The following is a 21608-nucleotide window of genomic DNA, read 5'->3' as shown; positions in this document are numbered from 1 at the left end:
TCTCTTATACTTTTTTTTATAAATTTTTAAAGTTTTTAGATTTGGCGTTGTTTCAGCAGTCTGAAATCTTAACTTAAACGTGTCCTCACAACTAAAAAAATTTGTATATTAAAGAATACTCAAGATATCAGTATGAAATTTTGGAATAAGTTTGTGTATTATATCTAAATGTTAAAAAACTTACCCGTGTGGAGTTTGCTGATCTCCCATCGGGCGCCTCCCCATGTGGCGGATAGGGGAATGCTCACCAGATATGGTGGGTACCGGGGAAATAAAATACCTGGGGTGGACCAAAACTAGCAACTGCTGCCTTGTAGTATGATATTGGCTTATCAAAGGCTAAAGGAAGAAAACCTTGAGTAAAAATTACCTGGTCCTCCAGGTTGGGGGTTGTGCAGTGGGCCAGCTCCTCACTCACATAAAAACATAAAAATGCTATAAAACCTAATATTATGCCTCGGAAAAATTGGAACTTTGGACGACGAACTGGCAATGAGAAACGGAAAATTATGTTTGGATGTTGGAATGTGCAAGGTATTTCCACTAAAATAAATTTACTCCCCGTAGAACTTGACATGTTCAACATGGATGTTGTCGTACTCTCTGAAACAAAGAAGAAAGGCCAAGGAGAAGAAGAACTGGATAATTATGTACATATCTGGAGTGGGGTATCAAAAGCAGTAAGAGCCAAAGCAGGAGTCTCCATTATGATAAAAAAATCATGGAAAGAAAGAATCACAAATTGGACATTCATCAATCAACGTATAATAACTGTTGAAATGACATTATTTGCTAGGGAAGTTGTGATTATTGGCGTATATGCACCCACGAACGACACAAAAGATAAGGAGAAAGATACATTTTGGGACACCCTCAGGGAGACTATTGTAAAAATCCCAAGAAGAAAGGAACTGATTATCATGGGAGATCTGAATGGAAGGGTAGGAATTAGAGAATCTTGTAGAATAGTAGGAAAACATGGAGAGGACGAATATAATGACAATGGAGAACGATTGATTGCAATTTGTGAACAATTTGATCTAAAAATTACCAACACATTTTTCAGACATAAGGACATTCATAAATATACTTGGCAACAGAACACCAAAGAACTTCGTTCTATAATAGATTATATTATCATTAGGCAAACAAGTAGTTTCAAGGCAGTAGACGTCAGATCTTATAGAGGAGCCCAGTGTGGATCAGACCACTATCTAGTTAAAATGAAGTCTTTCTGGCCATGGAAGAATGCAAGGAGTGATACAAGTAACATAAATAAAACGAACCAGACTGAGAAAGATGAAAATTTACCTTTTAATATTGACAGCCTACAAGACGAAAGTATCAGAACACTCTTTGCGGCCAGGATGGAAAGGAAACTGGTTGAATCATTTGAAGGAAGTACAGAGGAAATATATGACTATATAAAAGCTAATGTGAAAATCATAGCAACAGAGGTGTTGGGTAAAAAAGATAGCAACCACACCCGTGCAGCAGAGTGGTGGTCAGAGGAACTAGAGGTCTTCATTAGAGAAAAACGAAATGCGTTCCTTCAGTGGTTGAATGATAAATCAGAAGAAACAAGGTCAATATACAAGAAAAAGAAGAATGAAGTGACGAAAAAAATAAGGATGGCAAAAAATGAAGCATGGGAAAGAACATGTGCCAAGGTGAATAGCAAATTAGGATTTGGGAGAGCAAAAGAAGCATGGTCAGTATTGAAAGGGCTTCGACAGGATACAAAAAGCAAAACTAATCTCCAACTGATAACACAAAAGGAATGGGAAGAGTATTTCCAAAAATTATTAAATGAGGACAGAGAAGAATATCTAGAAGAAGGAACAGGGGAAGATAAAGGACATGAAGATGATGAGATCCATATTTTAGAAAGTGAAGTACTTCAGGCGTTGAGAACAGGAAAGAATGGTAAATCACCGGGACCAGGCAATATCAATCTGGAGTGTCTGAAATATGGTGGTGACAAAATTGTGAAACTGATAACACAGCTCTTCAACAAAATGATACATGGAGATTCAATACCCAACGAAATGAAGCTAGATTACATTAATACAATATTTAAGAAAGGGGATCGCGAAATTTGTTCAAACTATCGAGGAATTTGTGTTACAAACACATTAATGAGAATTTTTGCGAAAGTAATTAAAAACAAACTGGAAAAAAATTTTAGAACCCAAGAAGAACAATGTGGATTCACGGCTGGGAGATCATGTGTAGACCATATTTTCACATTACGACAGATTTTGGAGAAACATAGGGAAAAATCAAAACGTATAGGATTAATTTTCATAGATCTAGAAAAAGCGTATGATACTGTTCCAAGAAAATTACTTTGGAGAGCACTACATATGGCAAACATAAACCCTTCCTTGATTAAAATAATACAACAGATGTATAAAGATAACATTTGCCAAGTGAAAGTTGGTAATAAACTTTCACAGAAATTTAGAACAAGCAAAGGCCTTTTACAGGGCTGTCCCATGTCACCATCATTATTTAAAATCTATATAGATATTAGCCTTAGAACATGGTCTCGTAAATGTAATAGTATGGGATTAGAAATAAGAGATGGAGTTTACCTACATCATTTATTATTTGCTGATGATCAAGTAGTCGTAGCACAAGATGGGGAGGATGCTAACTATATGTGCAATCAACTAGCAGTAGCATACAAAACTTGGGGTTTGAAGATTAATTACCAAAAAACAGAATACTTGACTAATGATTCAGATTGAAGGAAAGAAAATCAAAAAGATAAACACTTTCTGTTATTTGGGATCCATTTTAGAAATCGAGGGAAAATCAGAGTCAGAAATCAATAAAAGAATTAGTAGCGGACGGAGGGTCATTGGGATGCTTAACTCAAGTCTTATGGAGCAGGAACGTAATGAGCAGAACTAAAAAATTAATATACAAATCCATATTAGAGTGTGTGGTTCTGTATGGAACGGAGACCTGGACAATTAACATGAAGCACATTAAAAAATTACAAGCTCTAGAGATGGACTTTTGGAGAAGATCGGCAAGAATCTCCAGGAAAGAAAAGATAAGGAACACCGAAGTAATAAGGAGAATGGAAATAAAAGAAAGAATATATGACGTAATGGATAGGAAGAAATTACAGTGGTACGGGCATGTACGACGAATGGAGGAAGCCAGAATACCAAAATCGATACTGGAGTGGGAACCGGAGGGGAGAAGAAGAAGAGGACGACCTGTGGCCACCTGGCTCCAAAATGTACAGCACACAATGAGGAGAATGGGCGCAGAGGAAGAGGACACGCAAGATCGAAACACCTGGAGAAATATTTTGAGAGTATAGTTTAAGAACGTTTATTGTTTGTATTGTCATTTCCAGGTAAATTATTATGTTGGAGATAAGCCTCCGTAATGAGGAAAAGCTCAAAATAATAATAATAATAATAAATAAAAAAATTACCATAAAGATGTATTAAAATCTTCCAAATGAAAAAAACTTACAATTTTTTTTTTTTTTTGCTTTTTTTTGTTTTTGTTTTTTTTTTGCTAACGGATGTTTAGTTTTACAAAAACTGCAATATCTAGAGCCTCAGACCTGATAGAAAGCTCAAATTTGTTTTGAAACACTCTTAATTGTATAGGTTCTTAGATAAAAGAAAAATTATGTTGGCTTTTTAACCTGTTTAATAGTTATCTAATTTTTAAAATAATATTAATTATATTTTAAAAATAAAAAGTACCAAGTGACTTAGACACTGAAAATAAGTATTTGTCTTCTTGGAGTAACAATGTACGCTTGGATTTTGTTTTGTTACTCCTGTGTTTTGAAGTAAAAAATTATTACAGCGTTAAATAGTGCTTGGATAGTATTCGATTAAGTTTATTCGAACTTTCAGTAAGTACTGATACTTCGTTTACAGAGATTCTTTTCCAATATCCTATAAAAGTAACCAGAACAGTAATCAGACCAAAAGTGAAATCAGTATGTCAGATATTCAAACCTGTAGTGCAGGGTTATTAAAAAATCTGACTGTTTCCAAACAACCTACACACCTTCAAAAAAGCTACAACCGGTATCTGAATTGAGTGAGGAAGAAAAAGATTTGATCCACTTACGATCTGGAATTAATCTGCGTGAATTTAAGAGTATATGTTCGGACAACAGCTACTACTTTTTTAATGTTTTTAAAAAGTACCAAACATCATGTGTAGACCCACTAAAAAAACACAAAAAGCCCATCAAAAAATCATTGAGAAGTGTAGGCTTGGATCTTTCTAAACAATTACTGACAAAAAATATTAGCATAAAACCTGGACAAAAGCTTTGCTCAACATGCCGCAACTTTTGTGAGGAAAAATTACGAGTTGAAGTCAATGAAAGTGAAACAGATGATGAAGTCATGGTTGAATTAGAATCATTGGAATCCAGAAATGAATCCCTTGTACAAACAAACATTGCTCTTGATAATTTAGGTTTAACACCGATAAAGCTTCATGGCTTGTCAGAACAAAGTAAAGGGTCTTATTTTAAAAGGAAGGTTAGCAGTATTGAAAAGACTGCAAAAAATGCGGTTTCAAAAGCTTAATGCTTTGCACCAGGTTCTGATGATGACAAAGATGATACAAGTGTGGTTGAGAAAGCAAAGGATTTTGATGTAATGATTTCTCTTATGAAAACGAAGATTTCATCTGTTGGGAGGTCTAGAAAAATCCAGATTCTGACCTTGGTTCCTGATTCTTGGAGTCGGAATAAAGAGATGAAAGAATTTAATGTAAGTGAGTATATGGTGCGACAAGCTAGAAAGCTAAAATCTGAAAAGGGTATTTTGGAAACTCCTGGTCCAAAACAGGTAAAACTCTCTGGAAATACAGTAAGACTTGTAACATATTTTTATGAAAAGGATGAAAGTTTCAGAGTGCTACCTGGAACAAAAGACAAAGTAAACGTTCAAAAAAATGTGTACATGCAAAAAAGACTCATTTTGTGTAATTTGAGAGAACTCTATTATTCTTTCAAATGGGAGAATCCCGAGGCAGAAGTAGGATTTTCAAAATTTTGTTTCTTGAGACCTAAATTGTGTATCCTCGCTGGTGCTGCAGGCACACACACTGTATGTGTATGCAGTATCCACCAGAATGTTAAACTATAACTGGATGCTGTGAAAACTGAAGAATCTTATAAAGACCTAATTAAAATGCTTGTGTGCAACACAGAAAACCAAAACTGCATGCTACATCATTGCAACAGCTGTCCTGCAAATACTGCACTAACTGAGTACTTAACTAAAAAAACTAAGTGAAGATTATGATTTAGAAGAAGAAATTGTAATCAGTCAGTGGGTTAACACAGACAGGGCAGAAATGATCAAACAGTCTATCAGTGTTGAAGACTACATTTCTTTATTGGTTAGGTCATTGGAAAAGCTCACCCCGCACTCGTTTATAGCAAAATCCCAATCAGCAGCCTTTAAAAGATTGAAAGAAGACCCACCACCCAAAACAGCAATTATTGTGATGGATTTCAGTGAAAATTATTCCTTTGTTATACAAAATGAGATCCAAAGTTACCACTGGAATAGAGGTGGTTGTACTATACACCCAGTTGGAGTTTTTCTAAGAAATGAGGAAAACAATGTTTTTGTTTCCAACCACTGTTTTATTAGTGATGACCAAGAACATGACACTGGTTTTGTTAACTTTGTACAAAAAGAAATTACAAAGTGGCTGTCATTACATCATACTGACATTGACTCAGTTCACTACTTTACAGATTGTTGTGCTGGGCAGTACAAATATAGAAACAGTTTTAAAAATTTGACTGAACACTTGAGAGACTTTAATTTGAAGGCCCAACACACTTAATTTTTTTTTTTTTTTTGTTTTTGCAACGAGTCATGGGAAGTCAATTTGTGATGGCCTAGGAGGAACTATTAAAAGAATTTTAAGGAAAGCCAGTCTACAGCTTTCAGACGAAGAACAAATAATGACAGCAATCGATGTGTACAAGTTTTGTGAAAAAAATATTAAAAACATTCATTTTCACTTTATTGACAAAAAAGAAACTGATTTGCTACAGTTAAAACTAGAAAAACTGTTTTTCAGCAACCCGAACCATTCCTGGAACAAGAAGTTTTCATAACTTCAAACCACTTCCAACAAACAACCTTGAAATTAGAAGGACTACAAATAGTGTAAAACCCTCCTTAGTCTTTTCTTTCCATTCTTCTCCTGATTGGGTTCGTGTTGAACCATCCATAAATAGCTATGTGGCTGTAAATTATGATGGTAACTGGTACTTTGGACTGGTAAAAACAATATTCAATGATGAAGAAGATGCAGAAATTCTATTTCTACATCCTTCAGGACCAGCTGCATCATTTTATTGGCCTGAAAGAGAAGATTCTTGCATAGTGCCTTTGGAGCACATAGTCTGTGAAGTAGACGCACCTCAATCAAGCGGCACTGGAAGAATGTACTACTTCAAAAAAGACTGTATCAAAAGAACTGAAAGCTCTTGGATGAAGTGGAAAAACAGTTTGAATCAGCATTAATGTTTATTAAAAAGACAAAATTACTCAAAAAATTCAATGTTTCAAGCAATCAGTTGGGTTATACATAAGTGTCGAAAGTACACTACCTTTGTACATAATTCTAATGTAATCTACTATAATTAATAAACATATTAAAAAGCCATGATTATTTTTGTTTTATCAAGTAGCCCATATGTTTAAGAGTAAATTAAAACAAAACATCCGGGCAAAGAAAAAAAAAATATTACATACATATTTTTTTCATAGAAAATATTCATATATTTTAATAGTATCATTTTTATCTTCAAATATGTATAACAAATAAACTTGCTGCAAAAATTCATGATGGTATCTAAAAGAGTTTTTAAGATAAGCAATTTTAAAGTTTTGAATACAAATTAAATTTACCATTTCAGAAGGTTCGGAAAATGCAAAACAAAAACTTTAAAAATTTATTTAAAAAAAACTATAAGAGATACAGCAAAAAAAAATTGCAGGTGTTGTCAGGATGGCATTAGAATCAAATTTCATGAAAATCTAAGGAGGTGGGTGTAAAATTTATTTTTTATTGGGTGATTTGATTTGGAATGACCCTGATGTCAGAATATATATGCTGTTTATAGTTACACAACAGCTATAGTAATGTAATTATTTGTATAAAAACCTAATTTCTCATTACCTGTTATTGTTTCAGTTTAACACGAACTAGTGTTTGTGTGTATCTGCAAGTTATATTTTGTTGAAATCTATGACACTGCAAATGTAGGCTATTTGTTTGTTTGTTTTAGGGCGTAAAAACAACAAAGTTCATAAGCACCCATGTCATAACCTTAGGTCATCAAGAAGTAAAAGAAGATATAAGCAAAAGAAGATATAAGCAACTATATGTTAAGCCCAATCGACATAAGGAAAGTGAGCAAAGAACAAGGAGTCCCTGGTGGAGAAAGGTCCACAAAACACGCTGTAGACACAACAGAGGTCCCAAACCAAAGATTATATGAGTGGTCTTATGCCCAAATGAACTAAGCAACATAAAAAAAAAGGTTCTTTACCATTTTAAAATGATAGGGTTTCATTTTGTCTTATGACAAAACAAACTATGTGACAACCCTCCTCGTTTCGTTGCTGTAGCAAGGGATTTCTTTGTCAGAAGGTTGGCACTATTCATTCTCTTATTCCAAAGTGAACCATGCGGCATCACAAGATGGCTACCGCGGTATATAGCTCAGGCGCACGTTCCCGCGCAATGGCAGAAAACAATGATAATTGTGAAGACGAGTCGTTTAGTTCTAGTTCTTCTGATGTATATGAACCTAGTGATCGTGCCTCTCAATCATCAAATGGTAAGTGGATTTTAATAACTAGTGATACTTTAGTTTACAGAATAAACTCGTTAATTGGAGGTTATGTTGTTTACCTCACATGGCAGAATGAACCATGACCACAAGTAGTAAATCTAAGCTCACTGCACAGTGTATGTCAACATTTCGGCCAGTGCTGCCACAAATAATGAGGTGAGAGAAAAATTGACCCCGCGGAAAGGAACACCTCTTTATTTAGGGCGGGAAATGTGATTTAATGTGTAGATGATTCCTGAAAGAATTGTATTTCGCATATTCGTCAGCTACCAAAGTAATGAAATGGAATATTGTAACTTGATCTAATGACTGGTATTCTTAATAAATCAGTTTTGAAAACGAATTTGTAGATCTAAGTGATTTGTTTTTCAGATGAACATGAAATTTCTGGCAATAAAAGAAAAACAGGAAACAGGGAACAATGGAAGAAAACCCTAAGAAAGAAGAAGCGAAGCAGTGGGGAAACTAACGTTAACAGTAAAGGGGAGACTGTCCCAGGAAAGACATTTGTTGATTTTAATTGTTCATGTAAACAAAAATGCTGGCAAAAAATAAATTGTGAGGAGAAAAGAATTTCTGGCAGGAGGGTGCATCGAGCCTAGTCAAAGCAAAGACAAGCTCTTTATGGGACCAGCATGAAAACACGCACCACATAGTAAAAGGGCTGACTCAGTTATTATTCACATCCATAATCATAATAGACGAGACTTCAATCTCAGTTTCAAGCCTCCTCAAAAGGATACATGTCAAACATGTGACAGACTAAACACGCTAATTACAGCAGAGGAGACACTTAGAGCTGGTGAGGCGGACACTCAGAAGCTACAAAGATTAAGAAAGGAGCAGGAATTGCACCACAGGAAGGCTGAAGCTACAAGAGATTGTCTGAAAAGGTATATGGAGAACTCCAAGACAGAAGATAATCTTACAATTTTTTCATTTGATTTGCAGAAAACATTACTGCTGCCAAAATTGACAACAGGTGTTGCGTACTATAAACGTCAACTCTCCTGCTTTAATCTTGGAATTCATGACTTTAAAAGGGATTCGTGTGGGGGGCAAAACAGGAATTTTAAAATTACGACAATTTGGATGTATTTGGTTCAGAGTGACAAAACTAACATTGAGGAAATTACGCACAAATTTTCTGGACCTGGTCACTCATATCTTCCAAATGACAGTGATTTTGGAGATATAGAGAGGAAACTACGGCATTACCAAGAAATATTTGCCCCAGAACAGCTTTATTGTATTATTGAGAATGCCAGAGTGAAGAAAGGTAAATTTGAAGTTGTAAAAATGGACTGTAGTGACTTCAAAAGTACTATGCTACTCGAAAAAGCAATGACTAACAGAAAAGTAAATCTTCCTGGAGAAAAGGTTGAGTGGCTTAGGATTAAGGAAATGAGATTTTCAAAAGAGAAGCCGGGGATAATGGAGTACAAATACAGCCACAATGGCATGGAAGAATACTCTTCAGTGAATTTAAATAAACGCTTAAAAGCTCGCCACTGTTCTCTCAGTCAAATTACACTACCTACACTGTATCCATTAGGGTGTACTCTACGCCCTGAGAAACTGAAAACCTTCTAATGCACAAACCCCCAATATACCATGAATTCTATAAGGGTCTCAAAATGGCTGCAGAATCAGAAACGAGCAGTGACAGTAATGAAGAAGATCAGTAATGAGGAATGTTAAAAAAAATATATCGGCTCAACTACTTGTTTATAGTATAAAACACTAAGATTAATGTGTTTCGAAAGTCAAGCTTCCATCATCAGAGTAATAAAAAGTAAAAGAACCTGTTAAAACTCGCTAAAATGGAACATGCCTGGTGCATGTTCCATTTTAGCGAGTTTTAACAGGTTCTTTTTACTTCTTATTATTCTGATGATGGAAGCTTGACTTCCGAAACGCGTCAATCTTAGTGTTTTACACTATAAACAAGCGGTTGAGCCGATATATTTTTTAACCTTGACATTCACAACCACGACCTCTCATCCAGTATGGATAAAATCAAAGTAATGGGGAAGCATAATTATCGCCTTAAGTATATTCCAATGTTCTCTCCAAATTCCAAAAATTGCTTAATAATGCTGTATTACATAAATGCTGAAATTATGTGTTGTGTTTCAGTTGCCAAACAGATCTATATACGAATATAATACAAAAACAAGAAAAATTTACCAGTGCTGGAGCAGCACATGTCCTAACTCCTATAACAGCTTTGTCAAAGATAAAAGCTGGCTCAGATTGATGCAAGAATAAGATATGACATGGAGTAGCTAGTAGGTCTGGAGACTGCTGAAATAACCTCAAGAGGGATCCATTCATATGTAACTAGGGTTACCAGACATCCAGAAATTCCCGGACATGCCCTATACGAGGGTTGCCCAGTAAATAATGCCCCATTTTTTTTTTCTCCGAAATAAAAAATATTATAAATGTGACACTTTAGGTGCGAGTTATTTGAAGTTTCCCGCGTGTGTACGCAAAGTTTCAATTTCCTCCGACAGAGAGCGGTGGTGTAGGAATGTTCTAAAATGGCATCTGCAGGTGACATCCGTCATAAACAACGTGCAGTGATTGAATTTCTCGTAGCAGAGGAAGAAACCGTGGACAATATTCATAAACGCTTGTGCAAAGTCTACGGAACATCTGCAGTCGATAGGAGTACTGTTGGTCGCTGGGCACAGAGGGTGAAAGCATCAGAGGGCGGTGCTGCGGAGCTCCGAGATTTGCCGCGGTCGGGAAGGCCTCCCACGGCTGTCACGCCTGACATGTTGCAGCGGGCTGATGTTCTCATTCGACGGGATCGATGCATTACGACTCGACAGAGGCTTATGTCAAAACATTAGACAAACTTAAGCAGCGCTTCCGGCGCCTTGGGCGTCATGTTAACCCACAGGATGTTTTGATTCAGCATGATAACGCTCGTCCTCACACAAGTTTGAGGACTTGTGAACACATCGCGAAAGTGGGTTGGATAGTGTTACCCCATCCACCCTACAGCCCCGATTTGGCTCCTTCAGACTTTCACTTGTTTGGGCCAATGAAGAATTTCATTCGTGGAAGACGTTTTGCCGATGACGAAGAAGTGATTCACGAAGTGACAACCTGGCTCCGTAGGCAGAGTACAGATTTTTACAGGCAGGGAATACACGCTCTTGTGTCTCGCTGGAAAAAGGCCGTCGAACTTGAAGGAGATTATGTGGAAAAATAAAGCAAGTAGACAAAACATCAGTCTTTCACATATGTAAATTTGATTGTTGTGGAATAAATACTTCTGGAGAAAAAAAATATGGGGCATTATTTACTGGGCAACCCTCATATTTTAACCATTTGTCCGGCATCCAGGGGGGGAATTTTTGAAAAGTCTCTAGTGTCCTACATTTTCAGAACCGAACAGTGATAGTCAGAAATGAACTGACAGCTGTGAAAATAGAAATGAATAATTGGTTATTAGCTGCAACTGCAAGTCGCTATGGCAACACAGCTACATTCCATAGTTACAAAGAACGATGGATGTAGCTACACAGCATTTGAGCTCTGGGTTAAAATGGACTTTGGTGTCGGCAGTGTCTGCATTCTGTGCAGATGTTGTTAACGGTGGGATGAATGACAGGAAATCAAGACAACGAATCATAATCCAGATGTGAAGAGCCAATGACTTGATTTTCTCTCTCTCCCATTTGCAGTCAGGTTATCGAAAATTAAGATTGTGGAAAGTCAACAGTTAATTCACAGTGTTTTTTTTACAAGCCGAAATGCCGAAACGAATATGCAAATTAAGTGACGCATTGTCATTAAAGTATAAGTATTTCAAGGCAGGAAGAAGCGAATATGAAGCACAATGGTTTATTTGTCCTCCAGGAACATATGTTTCTGTTGCACACAAAGGTAAGATTATCAAATAGCTGTATGCATGGATGATGTACAAAAGTGTATACAGTACTTGAGTGATAAATGCACTGTAACAGATGTCAAGTGTAATGTGAACCAGTTTTTGCGGCATCATAGCTCTGGACTTGAGAAATTGTCCTGTAATGGTAAGTGGATTAGATATTTTAGTGGTAGCAAGCATGAGGACTGCCATTCTGAACTGTTGAAACTAATTCAGTATTTTTTTGCTATTCCTGCACATAATGCTAATGTTGAAAGAGTATTTTCACTGATAAGAGCACAGTGGACAGATGAAAGGAACACGTTGGGCTGTATGAATAAAAACGAGAACATTCTCCAGAGCTGATGCTCAGAGCAAAAGAACATTCTCAAAGAACGTTCTCAGTTTTGTATGAATAAAAACTAGGAAGCATAATCTCTGACCCTGGAGTACTTTCTCTCTACCTCCCCTTCTTACTGGGTAAGTTCTCAGCAAAGAGATTAAAATCCAACATCTTTGGTTCTCAGTTTGTTTCGTTTGCGTGTGTTTTGTGATACCGAAAGTTTTTCTCAAGTTATTTCTGTCCCGAAACGGAAGACTTAGAATTAGCCTTTGTCAACATTATAAAAGATTACCCCGCAATCATCAGTAAATCGCAAACTCCGGCCGCAAGAAGAGAGACGGCGGATTGTATTAAAGAAATACAACACCGTTATAGGGCTAGTTTCGAGAAAGAAATTACAGACGGGCATATAATGAAGAAACTGCACAACATGAAATCCCGTATCAAGGCCAAGACTGATGTTAATAAGACGGGAAACATTACGATTTCCCTGAAAAATTGGGAGCAGACATTTTTGAAGTTTTTTGACGGAGATGACTGCAACCCAACTATCCACAGAGTTCCTGGTAAGACCCATACTTTCCGATTTTTTTATTACGTGCTTAATGCTTTAAAATTGTGATTCAGAAAAATTCGTATTTTTAACGTGTGAAAATGAAACAATGTTTGGTAAATTTCATCTAATATATCACCACTTTTCTGTAAAAGTATCACAGCGTACTACGCATGAAATTGGACGAACCCCTCCCACATTTCTGCGTAAACCTGTTTGGTATATTTACTAACTAGAAACTGAATCCTGACACACTACTATTACATTTTTAATAAATTTTTATTAGGAGCTTGTGCAGTAGGCGGTGGTTCCACCTCTTGTCATCTCTTCACCACGGAATTCGGAGGTAGCTGACACAGACTGCACATTGTATGAACAAGAATCAATTTTGCAGTTACCACAAATTGTTGCAGCCGACCATATGGATCTCATGGGCCCAGAAGTCGTCATACCTGCTCAATCGCCTGCTTAGGGGCATGAGAGTGTGCCTAAACGTCAGAGATTGAGTATGGAAACAGATGAGAGACTTAATTTGTCTACTTCAGAGCTGTAAAGGCTATACCAATTAGACATATTGAAACGAAAGCAGCAGAAATTTATGCGTGATGAAGGTAAACAATAAAACAAATTGTGTAGTGTCTTATTTACGTACCGAATTTTATTAATAAAAACATATTTTTTAAGTGAATGTTCATTTACATACCTCATTTACCAAATTCCATATCCTCTTACAAAAATCATTCAGTACAAATTTCTTTTCAATGAAACAATAATAGTAATATAATCCAATTGAAATGTTAAAAAAGTGTATGCAGTTATATTGTTGTGTCCGGTCAGTATCTTCACCACATCCTTGAAACAATTTCTGGTAAAGTAAAGCAAAAAGAGTAACTTGTTTGTATTTTAAATGCTACAGGTTAGACAGTTGTGCACTTATTCACTGTAGCACCTGGCAAATACCTTCACCACATCCTTGGAACATTTTTGGTAAAGTAAAACAAAAACTTGTGCCACCAATCTGCTGAAGTTACAGTACAGAAATTACATTAAGATTCCAGCAGTTCACGTTAACCTGTTAAGTCCAAAGCTATTTACTGTAGTATCTGAAAATTCTGTTCCAGTTTGAATAGTTACATGTTAAATAATTTTTGTTGAAAGTAAAATCGATGGAAAAAAAAAAACACTAAACAGCATTTTATTATGTAACATCAGAGCACTGTGCTTTATCTGCATGAGGGAATAATTATTGTAATTACAAAAAATATACAAATTGGGTTTAATTATTCAATGTCTTGACAGACTCCCATACATTACAGTTGACGTATTACATTTACAATTTCCCGTCTTCTATTTGTTCCACATACACCTACGTTTGCTGCTTCCTCTTCTCCCACTACTGGAAGATTGTTGTCGTCATCACTAGGTGCCTCAAAATCCTCATCCCCTACATGTTTAGCTACGTTGTGCAAAACAAAACAGGCTAGTATCACACTGGGGATTTTTGTTTGGGCAAGCCTTATTTTATTTTGCAGCATTGGGAAATGCCTTTTCACCTGTCCAAAGCACCGTTCGATAATCACCCTTTCCTTAGAGTGAAGTCTGTTGTATGCCCTCTCATCAGGTGTTTTGGGATTTTGAAATGGTGTCATTAACCACGCTGCAATGCCATATCCTTCGTCTCCTAAAATTAGGGCATTGCACTGGTTCTCACACAATATATGATACACATCGGAGTTTCTCCATGTCCTAGCATCATGTACAGACCCAGGCCATAAAGCATGAACACTCGTAAACATTTCACTGTTGTCACACGTCACCTGCACGTTTATAGATGGAAAGCCCTTTCGATTAACATATTTGTCTCCATGTGAAGGAGGTTTCATTATAGGTATGTGAGTGCTGTCTAGAGCCCCTACCGCACATGGAAACTTGTATCTCAATTGCCATTTAACTTTTGCTGTTTCTAGTTTGTTAATGTTTCTCAGAAATCTGATCCACAACTGTGCTCTCCTGTTGACCTGTTGCAGAACATACGAAAATGTTAGTGATACTGTAGTCTGGTGTACTCTCAAATCTTCTTCTCCTACACCTATCTGAAAGCCCTGTATCCGCTAAATAGCGCAAAAATATTTTCATTTTGCATTCATTAGAAAGGGCGCCTCCTCCTCTTTCGTGATTTTCCGGAAGAAAATGATTCGCCAGACAATTACTGTTTTGACTGTTAAATCTATACAAACTTACACAGTTCCTTTCTTCTGTGTTCCTGCGTACTACGTATATCTTTTTTTGCCTTTCAAGAAACATAAATTCCGCCATTTTCAGAAAAAACACTCGATAACGCTTAATCACAACCCAACTCACTCAGCTCACAGTATGCTACAGAGCTCACTCACAAAAACAGAGAATGTTCTCCACTTGTGAGAAACTCTTTGGCTTTATTCATACAAAATCGGAGAATATTCTTTGCTTTGAGCAACTTCCCCCACCCTTCAACCCACACTGAGAACATACTCGGGTGAAGTATATTATCAGACTCGCTTTATTCATGCCAACCAGAGAACTTTCTCCAAACTTCTGAGTATAAAGTATATTCTCCGTTTTATTCATACGACTCATTATCTGTTGATCCAGTCAAAAGTATTGTTTTTGTGAAATATAATTTTAAAAACTTCAGTTGTTTGGAATTTTTTTGATTATATTTCAAACAAGCAACACGTTTTTGCACAGGATTAGTTCTTCAGAGAAATATAACTGACTGCTGTTGATTATCATATTTAACATTGTATGTGTCAGAATTAAAAAAAATTAATGTATATGCCTGTGGGTATTATAAATAGCACTTAAATTTCAAATTTACATAATTTTTTCATTGAGCGATAATGTCCTACATTTTTGACGAATGTGTTACATTTTTTACCAATGTGTCCCACATTTCCATTAGATGATCTGGTAACCCTAGATGTAACAACCAATCACATTCCCCATCAACTTCTCATGAACGGTGAAACAAAAAAAGAAAAGAAAATCGGGCAACCTATATGCCAGCTATCTGCAGAGAGAAATGAAGAAATATCTGAAGTCATGCAAAATTTCAAAATAACTGAATTGAAAAATTCAATAATTCAGTGCAAATCAGATAAAGCGGCTGGTTTGGATGATATTTCAATTGATTAAATAAAGAAATCCAGAAGGGATACAAATGAATGGTTGCTATAGCTTTATAATAAATGCCTAAGGACATCCAAGCCCAAAATTATGGAGGAAAGCTCTGTTCTTAAGTCTGGAAAGGACTGCAGAGACCACAGGAACTCTTTATCTCTCCTGTGTCACCTACACAAGATTTTCAAAGGCGGCAGCGGCAAGAAGTTCAGAGAATCAAGAAATGTGTAAAATGTCCTATATTGTGGACACAGTCTTGTTCCACAAATAACCACATAAAGAATCATCACTGAATTAAAAGCTTTACAGTAATATTCAGTTGTCTTTTCCAACAAACTGAAGTTTTTCTACAGTTTCTTGCAGTAGAATCCCCATTACCATAAGCGGCCAACTGAGATAAGAGTTATAAAATGGACGGTCTACTCACAACTGCGGCGGATTTGGCACGTGCTTGGCAGCCACTCGTTTTCTGTGTGCAGTACCTGGGGTGTGTGACAGCAGGAACAATACCTTGTCGCTGTGGCTGATGCTCTTGCTGGGAATGCGGTTCATGTAGCACAGCAAGTGCTGCTAGACATCACACAGTGGCGTAAGCTGTTAAAAAACATACCATACAGTACTTAGGAAGTTTCATGAACACACATTACAGGAAATTTAAGATAGTCACTAAATTTAAATATCTTTGTGAGCTAACATAGAAAAACGGCCGTGATGGTGAGGCTAATAAATTCAGGTCAAGGAAGATAGAAATGGCCTTTCAGCAGACTAATCACCTGTACAGTAAGAGTTCTATCTCCAGTCAAGCAGAGCACACCATAATTAAGTGCATTACTTCTGTTTCATGTCTTAAGTGTTGTGTGGCTTGTGTTACTTTCCAGTCTTTAGGTATGGAGCTTTATCAAGCAAGTGATTGTATATGATGGCGTAACATGGATTATTTGCACCAGCATAGTCCGAAAGAAACCTCACTGGTATACAATATGGACCAGAAGACTACAGTAGTAAGATCGTAATGTCTATACGCTGCCAAAACATGGATCTGAATAAATCAGGATAGATAGAAAACGTGCAAAAGAGAGGAAATTGCTAATAAAAATATTGGGTCCCATAAAACAGTATGGTGAATACTGGAACATGATGAATGAGGACCTATACAACAAAGTTTAACAACTAAATGCCAGAATGAATAATGAAAACAGCGTACGTGAAAGAATTCTTGATCATATCAACTGGAAGAAATCTCCCTGGTATAAGTGGATCCATGAAATCTCATGTGATCTGAAAGAGAAAAAAAGAACACGAAATTCTGCTCAGACTCAAATTTCGCAAGAACATTTTGTAACAATGATAATAGTCAATTTTTGACAGTATAAGGTAATTGGATAGATAAAACATCTACTCACCAAGCAGCAGGACACACACACACACACACACACACACACACACACACACACACACACACGTTACGTACACAAGCATTTGGAACAAGTGGCTCCTTCTGCCAAAAGGACTGAAGGGGAAAGAAGAGGAGCAAAGGAAAAAGATTGGAGAGGTTTAGGAAAAGAGGTAGAGTTTGGAAAAATCACCCAGAACCCCGTGTTAGGGCAGACTTACTCAATGGGATGAGAAGGAAAGACTGATTGTCGGGGCTGCGCTGAGGTGGTTTGAAAACCTGAGAGTGTAGAGCTGAAAGGTACAGTAATATGCAAGGCAGAGATTGGTGCTAAAACATTGTACATGGGTTAATAGAATGAAAAGTTAAGTGTATTGTACGTAACAGAGGTGGGACAGTGATGGCAAAAAATAATCAGGTCAGAAAATGAAAAATACAGAAAACTGAAATGGAGTGAAAAAAGGAGTAACTACTGTGAAGTAATGCTGAGAGACAAGAAACTGACATAAATGGATGGCAAAATCCAAAGACATGTAGTGCTAGTTTCCACCTGCAGAGTTCTGAGAAACTGGTGTCTGGAGGAAGATCCCGATGGTGCACGTGGTAACACAGGCAACAAGGTCACAACTGTCATGCTGTACAGCATGCTCTGCAACACTGCATGTTGTCAGTATACAACGGGGTAAAAAAAAAAAGAGAGAGAAAGAGAAGACAACCGGAATAACATTGCATGGGTGGAGATTTTGTATTATGCATTTCTGCCGCTGACGTGTATTGCCCAACTCCTTGCCAGTTCAATGCTGCATGTGTTGTCGACCTGCTTGTTCTGTTCATCGGCGGGGATTGTTTTCGCTGGAGCTGTTTTGTTCTTGTTTCACTTTCTATCATGTCAAGTTTAAATGAACAATGCCCAGTTGTAAAATAATGTTTTCCGGCCCCGAATCATGATATTTCTGAACCAGGTGAAAAACTTGAAAGTGTGTGAGATAGGACATCAAAAACTTAAAACATCGATTATTCAAAAATGTGTTAAGTTGCGCCCCCCCCCCCCCCCCCTCCATTAAACATGGACCTTGCCGTTGGTGGGGAGGCTTGCTTGCCTCAGCGATACAGATAGCCGTACCGTAGGTGCAACCACAACGGAGGGTTATCTGTTGAGAGGCCAGACAAACGTGTGGTTCGTGAAGAGGGGCAGCAGCCTTTTCAGTAATTGCTGGGGCAACAGTCTGGATGATTGACTGATATGGCCTTGTAACGCTAACCAAAACGGCCTTGCTGTGCTGGTACTGCGAACTGTTGAAAGCAAGGGGAAACTACAGCCGTAATTTTTCCCCGAGGGCATGCAGCTTTACTGTATGGTTAATAATGATGGTGTCCTCTTGGCTAAAATATTCCGGAGGTAAAATAGTCCCACATTCGGATCTCCGGGCGGGGACTACTCAAGAGGACGTCATTATCAGGAGAAAGAAAACTGGCGTTCTACGGATCAGAGCGTGGAATGTCAGATCCCTTAATCGGGCAGGTAGGTTAGAAAATTTGAAAAGGGAAATGGATAGGTTAAAGTTAGATATAGTGGGAATTAGTGAAGTTCGGTGGCAGGAGGAAGAAGAATTTTGGTCAGGAAAATACAGGGTTACAAATACAAAATCAAATAGGGGTAATGCAGGAGTAGGTTTAATAATGAATAAAAAAAAACAGGAATGCGGGTAAGCTACTACAAACAGCATAGTGAACGCATTATTGTGGCCAAGATAAGACATGAAGCCCACGCCTACAACAGTAGTACAAGTTTATATGCCTACTAGCTCTGCAGATGACGAAAAAATTGAAGAAATGTATGATGAAATAAAAGAAATTATTCAGATAGTGAAGGGAGACGAAAATTTAATAGTCATGGGTAACTAGCATTCGGTAGTAGGAAATGGGAGAGAAGGAAACGTAGTATGTGAATATGGATTGGGGGTATAAAATGAAAGAGGAAGCCGCCTGGTAGAATTTTGCACAGAGCACAACTTAATCATAGCTAACACTTGGTTCAAGAATCATGAAAGAAACTTCCTGGCAGATTAAAACTGTGTGCTGGACCGAGACTCGAACTCGGGACCTTTGCCTTTCACGGGAAAGTGCTCTGCAAACTGAGCTACCCAAGCACGACTCACACCCCGTCCTCACAGCTTTACTTCTGCCAGTACCTCGCCTCGCCAGGCTCAGCTGGCAGAGCACTTGTCCGCGAAAGGCAAAGGTCCTGAATTTGAGTCTCGGTCCGGCACACAGTTTTAATCTGCCAGAAAGTTTCATATCAGCGCACACTCTGCTGCAGAGTGAAAATCTCATTCTGGATCATGAAAGAAGGTTGTATACATGGAAGAATCCTGGAGATACTAGAAGGTATCAGATAGATTATACAATGGTAAGACAGAGATTTAGGAACCAGGTTTTAAATTGTAAGACATTTCCAGGGGCAGATGTGGACTCTGACCAGAATCTATTGGTTATGAACTGTAGATTAAAACTGAAGAAACTGCAAAAAGGTGGGAATTTAAGGAGATGGGACATGGATAAACTGACTAAACCAGAGGTTGTACAGAGTTTCAGGGAGGACATAAGGGAACGATAGACAGGAATGGGGGAAAGAGATACAGTAGAAGAAGAATGGATAGCTTTGAGGGATGAAGTAGTGAAGGCAGCGGAGGATCCAGTAGGTAAAAAGATGAGGGCTAGTAGAAATCCTTGGGTAACAGAAGAAATATTGAATTTAATTGATGAAAGGAGAAAACATAAAAATGCAGTAAATGAAGCAGGCAAAAAGGAATACAAACGTCTCAAAAATGAGATCGACAGGAAGTGCAAAATGGCTAAGCAGGGATGGCTAGAGGACAAATGTAAGGATGTAGAGGCCTATCTCACTAGGGGTAAGATAGATACTGGCTACAGGAAAATTAAAGAGACCTTTGGAGAAAAGAGAACCACTTGTATGAATATCAAGAGCTCAGATGGAAACCCAGTTCTAAGCAATGAAGGGAAAGTAGAAAGGTGGAAGGAGTATATAGAGGGTCCATACAAGGACGATGTACTTGAGGACAGTATTATGGAAATGGAAGAGGATGAAGATGAAATGGGAGATATGATACTGCATGAAGAGTTTGACAGAGCACTGAAAAACCCAAGTCGAAACAAGGCCCCGGGAGTAACCAACATCCCATTAGAACTAATGACAGCCTAGGGGAGAGCCAGTCCTGACAAAACTCTACCATCTGGTGAGCAAGATGTACGAGACAGGCGAAATACCCTCAGACTTCTAGAAGAATATAATAATTCCAATCCCAAAGAAAGCAGGTGTTGACAGATGTGAAAATTACCGAACTATCAGTTTAATAAGTCACGGCTGCAAAATACTAACGCGAATTCTTTACAGACGAATGGAAAAACTAGTAGAAGCCGACCTCAGGGAAGGTAAGTCTGGATTCCGTAGAAATATTGGAACATGTGAGGCAATACTGACCCTACGATTAATCTTGGAAGTTAGATTAAGGAAAGGCAAACCTACGTTTCTAGCATTTGTAGACTTAGAGAAAGCTTTTGACGATGTTGACTGGAATACTCTCTTTCAGATTCTGAAGGTGGCAGGGGTAAAATACAGAGAGCAAAAGGCTATTTACAATTTGTACAGAAACCAAACGGCAGTTATAAGAGTTGAGGGGCATGAAAGGGAAGCAGTGGTGGGTAAGGGAGTGAGACAGGGTTGTAGCCTCTCCCGATGTTATTCCATCTGTATATTGAGCAAGCAGTAAAGGAAACAAAAGAAAAATTCGGAGTAGGTATTAAAATCCATGGAGAATAAATAAAAACCTTGAGGTTCACCGATGACATTGTAATTCTGTCAGACAGCAAAGGACTTGGAAGAGCAGTTGAACGGAATGGATGGCATCTTGAAAGGAGGATATAAGATGAACATCAACAAAAGCAAAATGAGGATAATAGAATGTAGTCGAATTAAGTTGGGAGACACTGAGGGTATTAGATTAGGAAATGAGGCACTTAAAAGTAGTAAAGGAGTTTTGCTATTTGGGGAGCAAAATAGCTGATGATGGTCGAAGTAGAGAGGATATAAAATGTAGACTGGCAATGGCACGGAAAGCGTTTCTGAAGAAGAGAAATTTGTTAACGAGTATAAATTTAAGTGTCAGGAAGTCGTTTCTGAAAGTATTTGTATGGAGTGTAGCCATGTAAGGAAGTGAAATATGGACGATAAATAGTTTAGACAAGAAGAGAAATATGGTGCTACAGAAGAATGCTGAAGATTAGATGGGTAGATCACATAACTAATGAGGAAGTATTGAATAGGATTGGGGAGAAGAGAAGTTTGTGGCACAACTTGACCAGAAGAAG

General features: G+C 37.6%; 1 protein-coding gene across 3 annotated transcripts in view; it reads right to left on the bottom strand.

Moving 5' to 3' along the window:
• The window catches only part of LOC126484026 (uncharacterized), a 250502-nt gene that overhangs the window by 214145 nt on the left and 14749 nt on the right, over window positions 1–21608 (bottom strand). For all 3 annotated transcript variants that reach the window (XR_007587798.1, XM_050107360.1, XM_050107359.1), the window contains exon 2: window positions 16254–16420. Coding sequence is in view for 2 of the 3 variants with exons in the window: in XM_050107360.1 (XP_049963317.1) it covers window positions 16254–16378 (125 nt within the window). In the remaining variant the exon portion in view is untranslated. The remainder of the gene's footprint in view (window positions 1–16253; window positions 16421–21608) is intronic.

The sequence above is a fragment of the Schistocerca serialis genome, chromosome 6 (assembly GCF_023864345.2).
Source record: "Schistocerca serialis cubense isolate TAMUIC-IGC-003099 chromosome 6, iqSchSeri2.2, whole genome shotgun sequence".
NCBI lineage: Eukaryota > Metazoa > Arthropoda > Insecta > Orthoptera > Acrididae > Schistocerca > Schistocerca serialis.
This window is presented reverse-complemented; position numbering and strand designations above follow the sequence as displayed.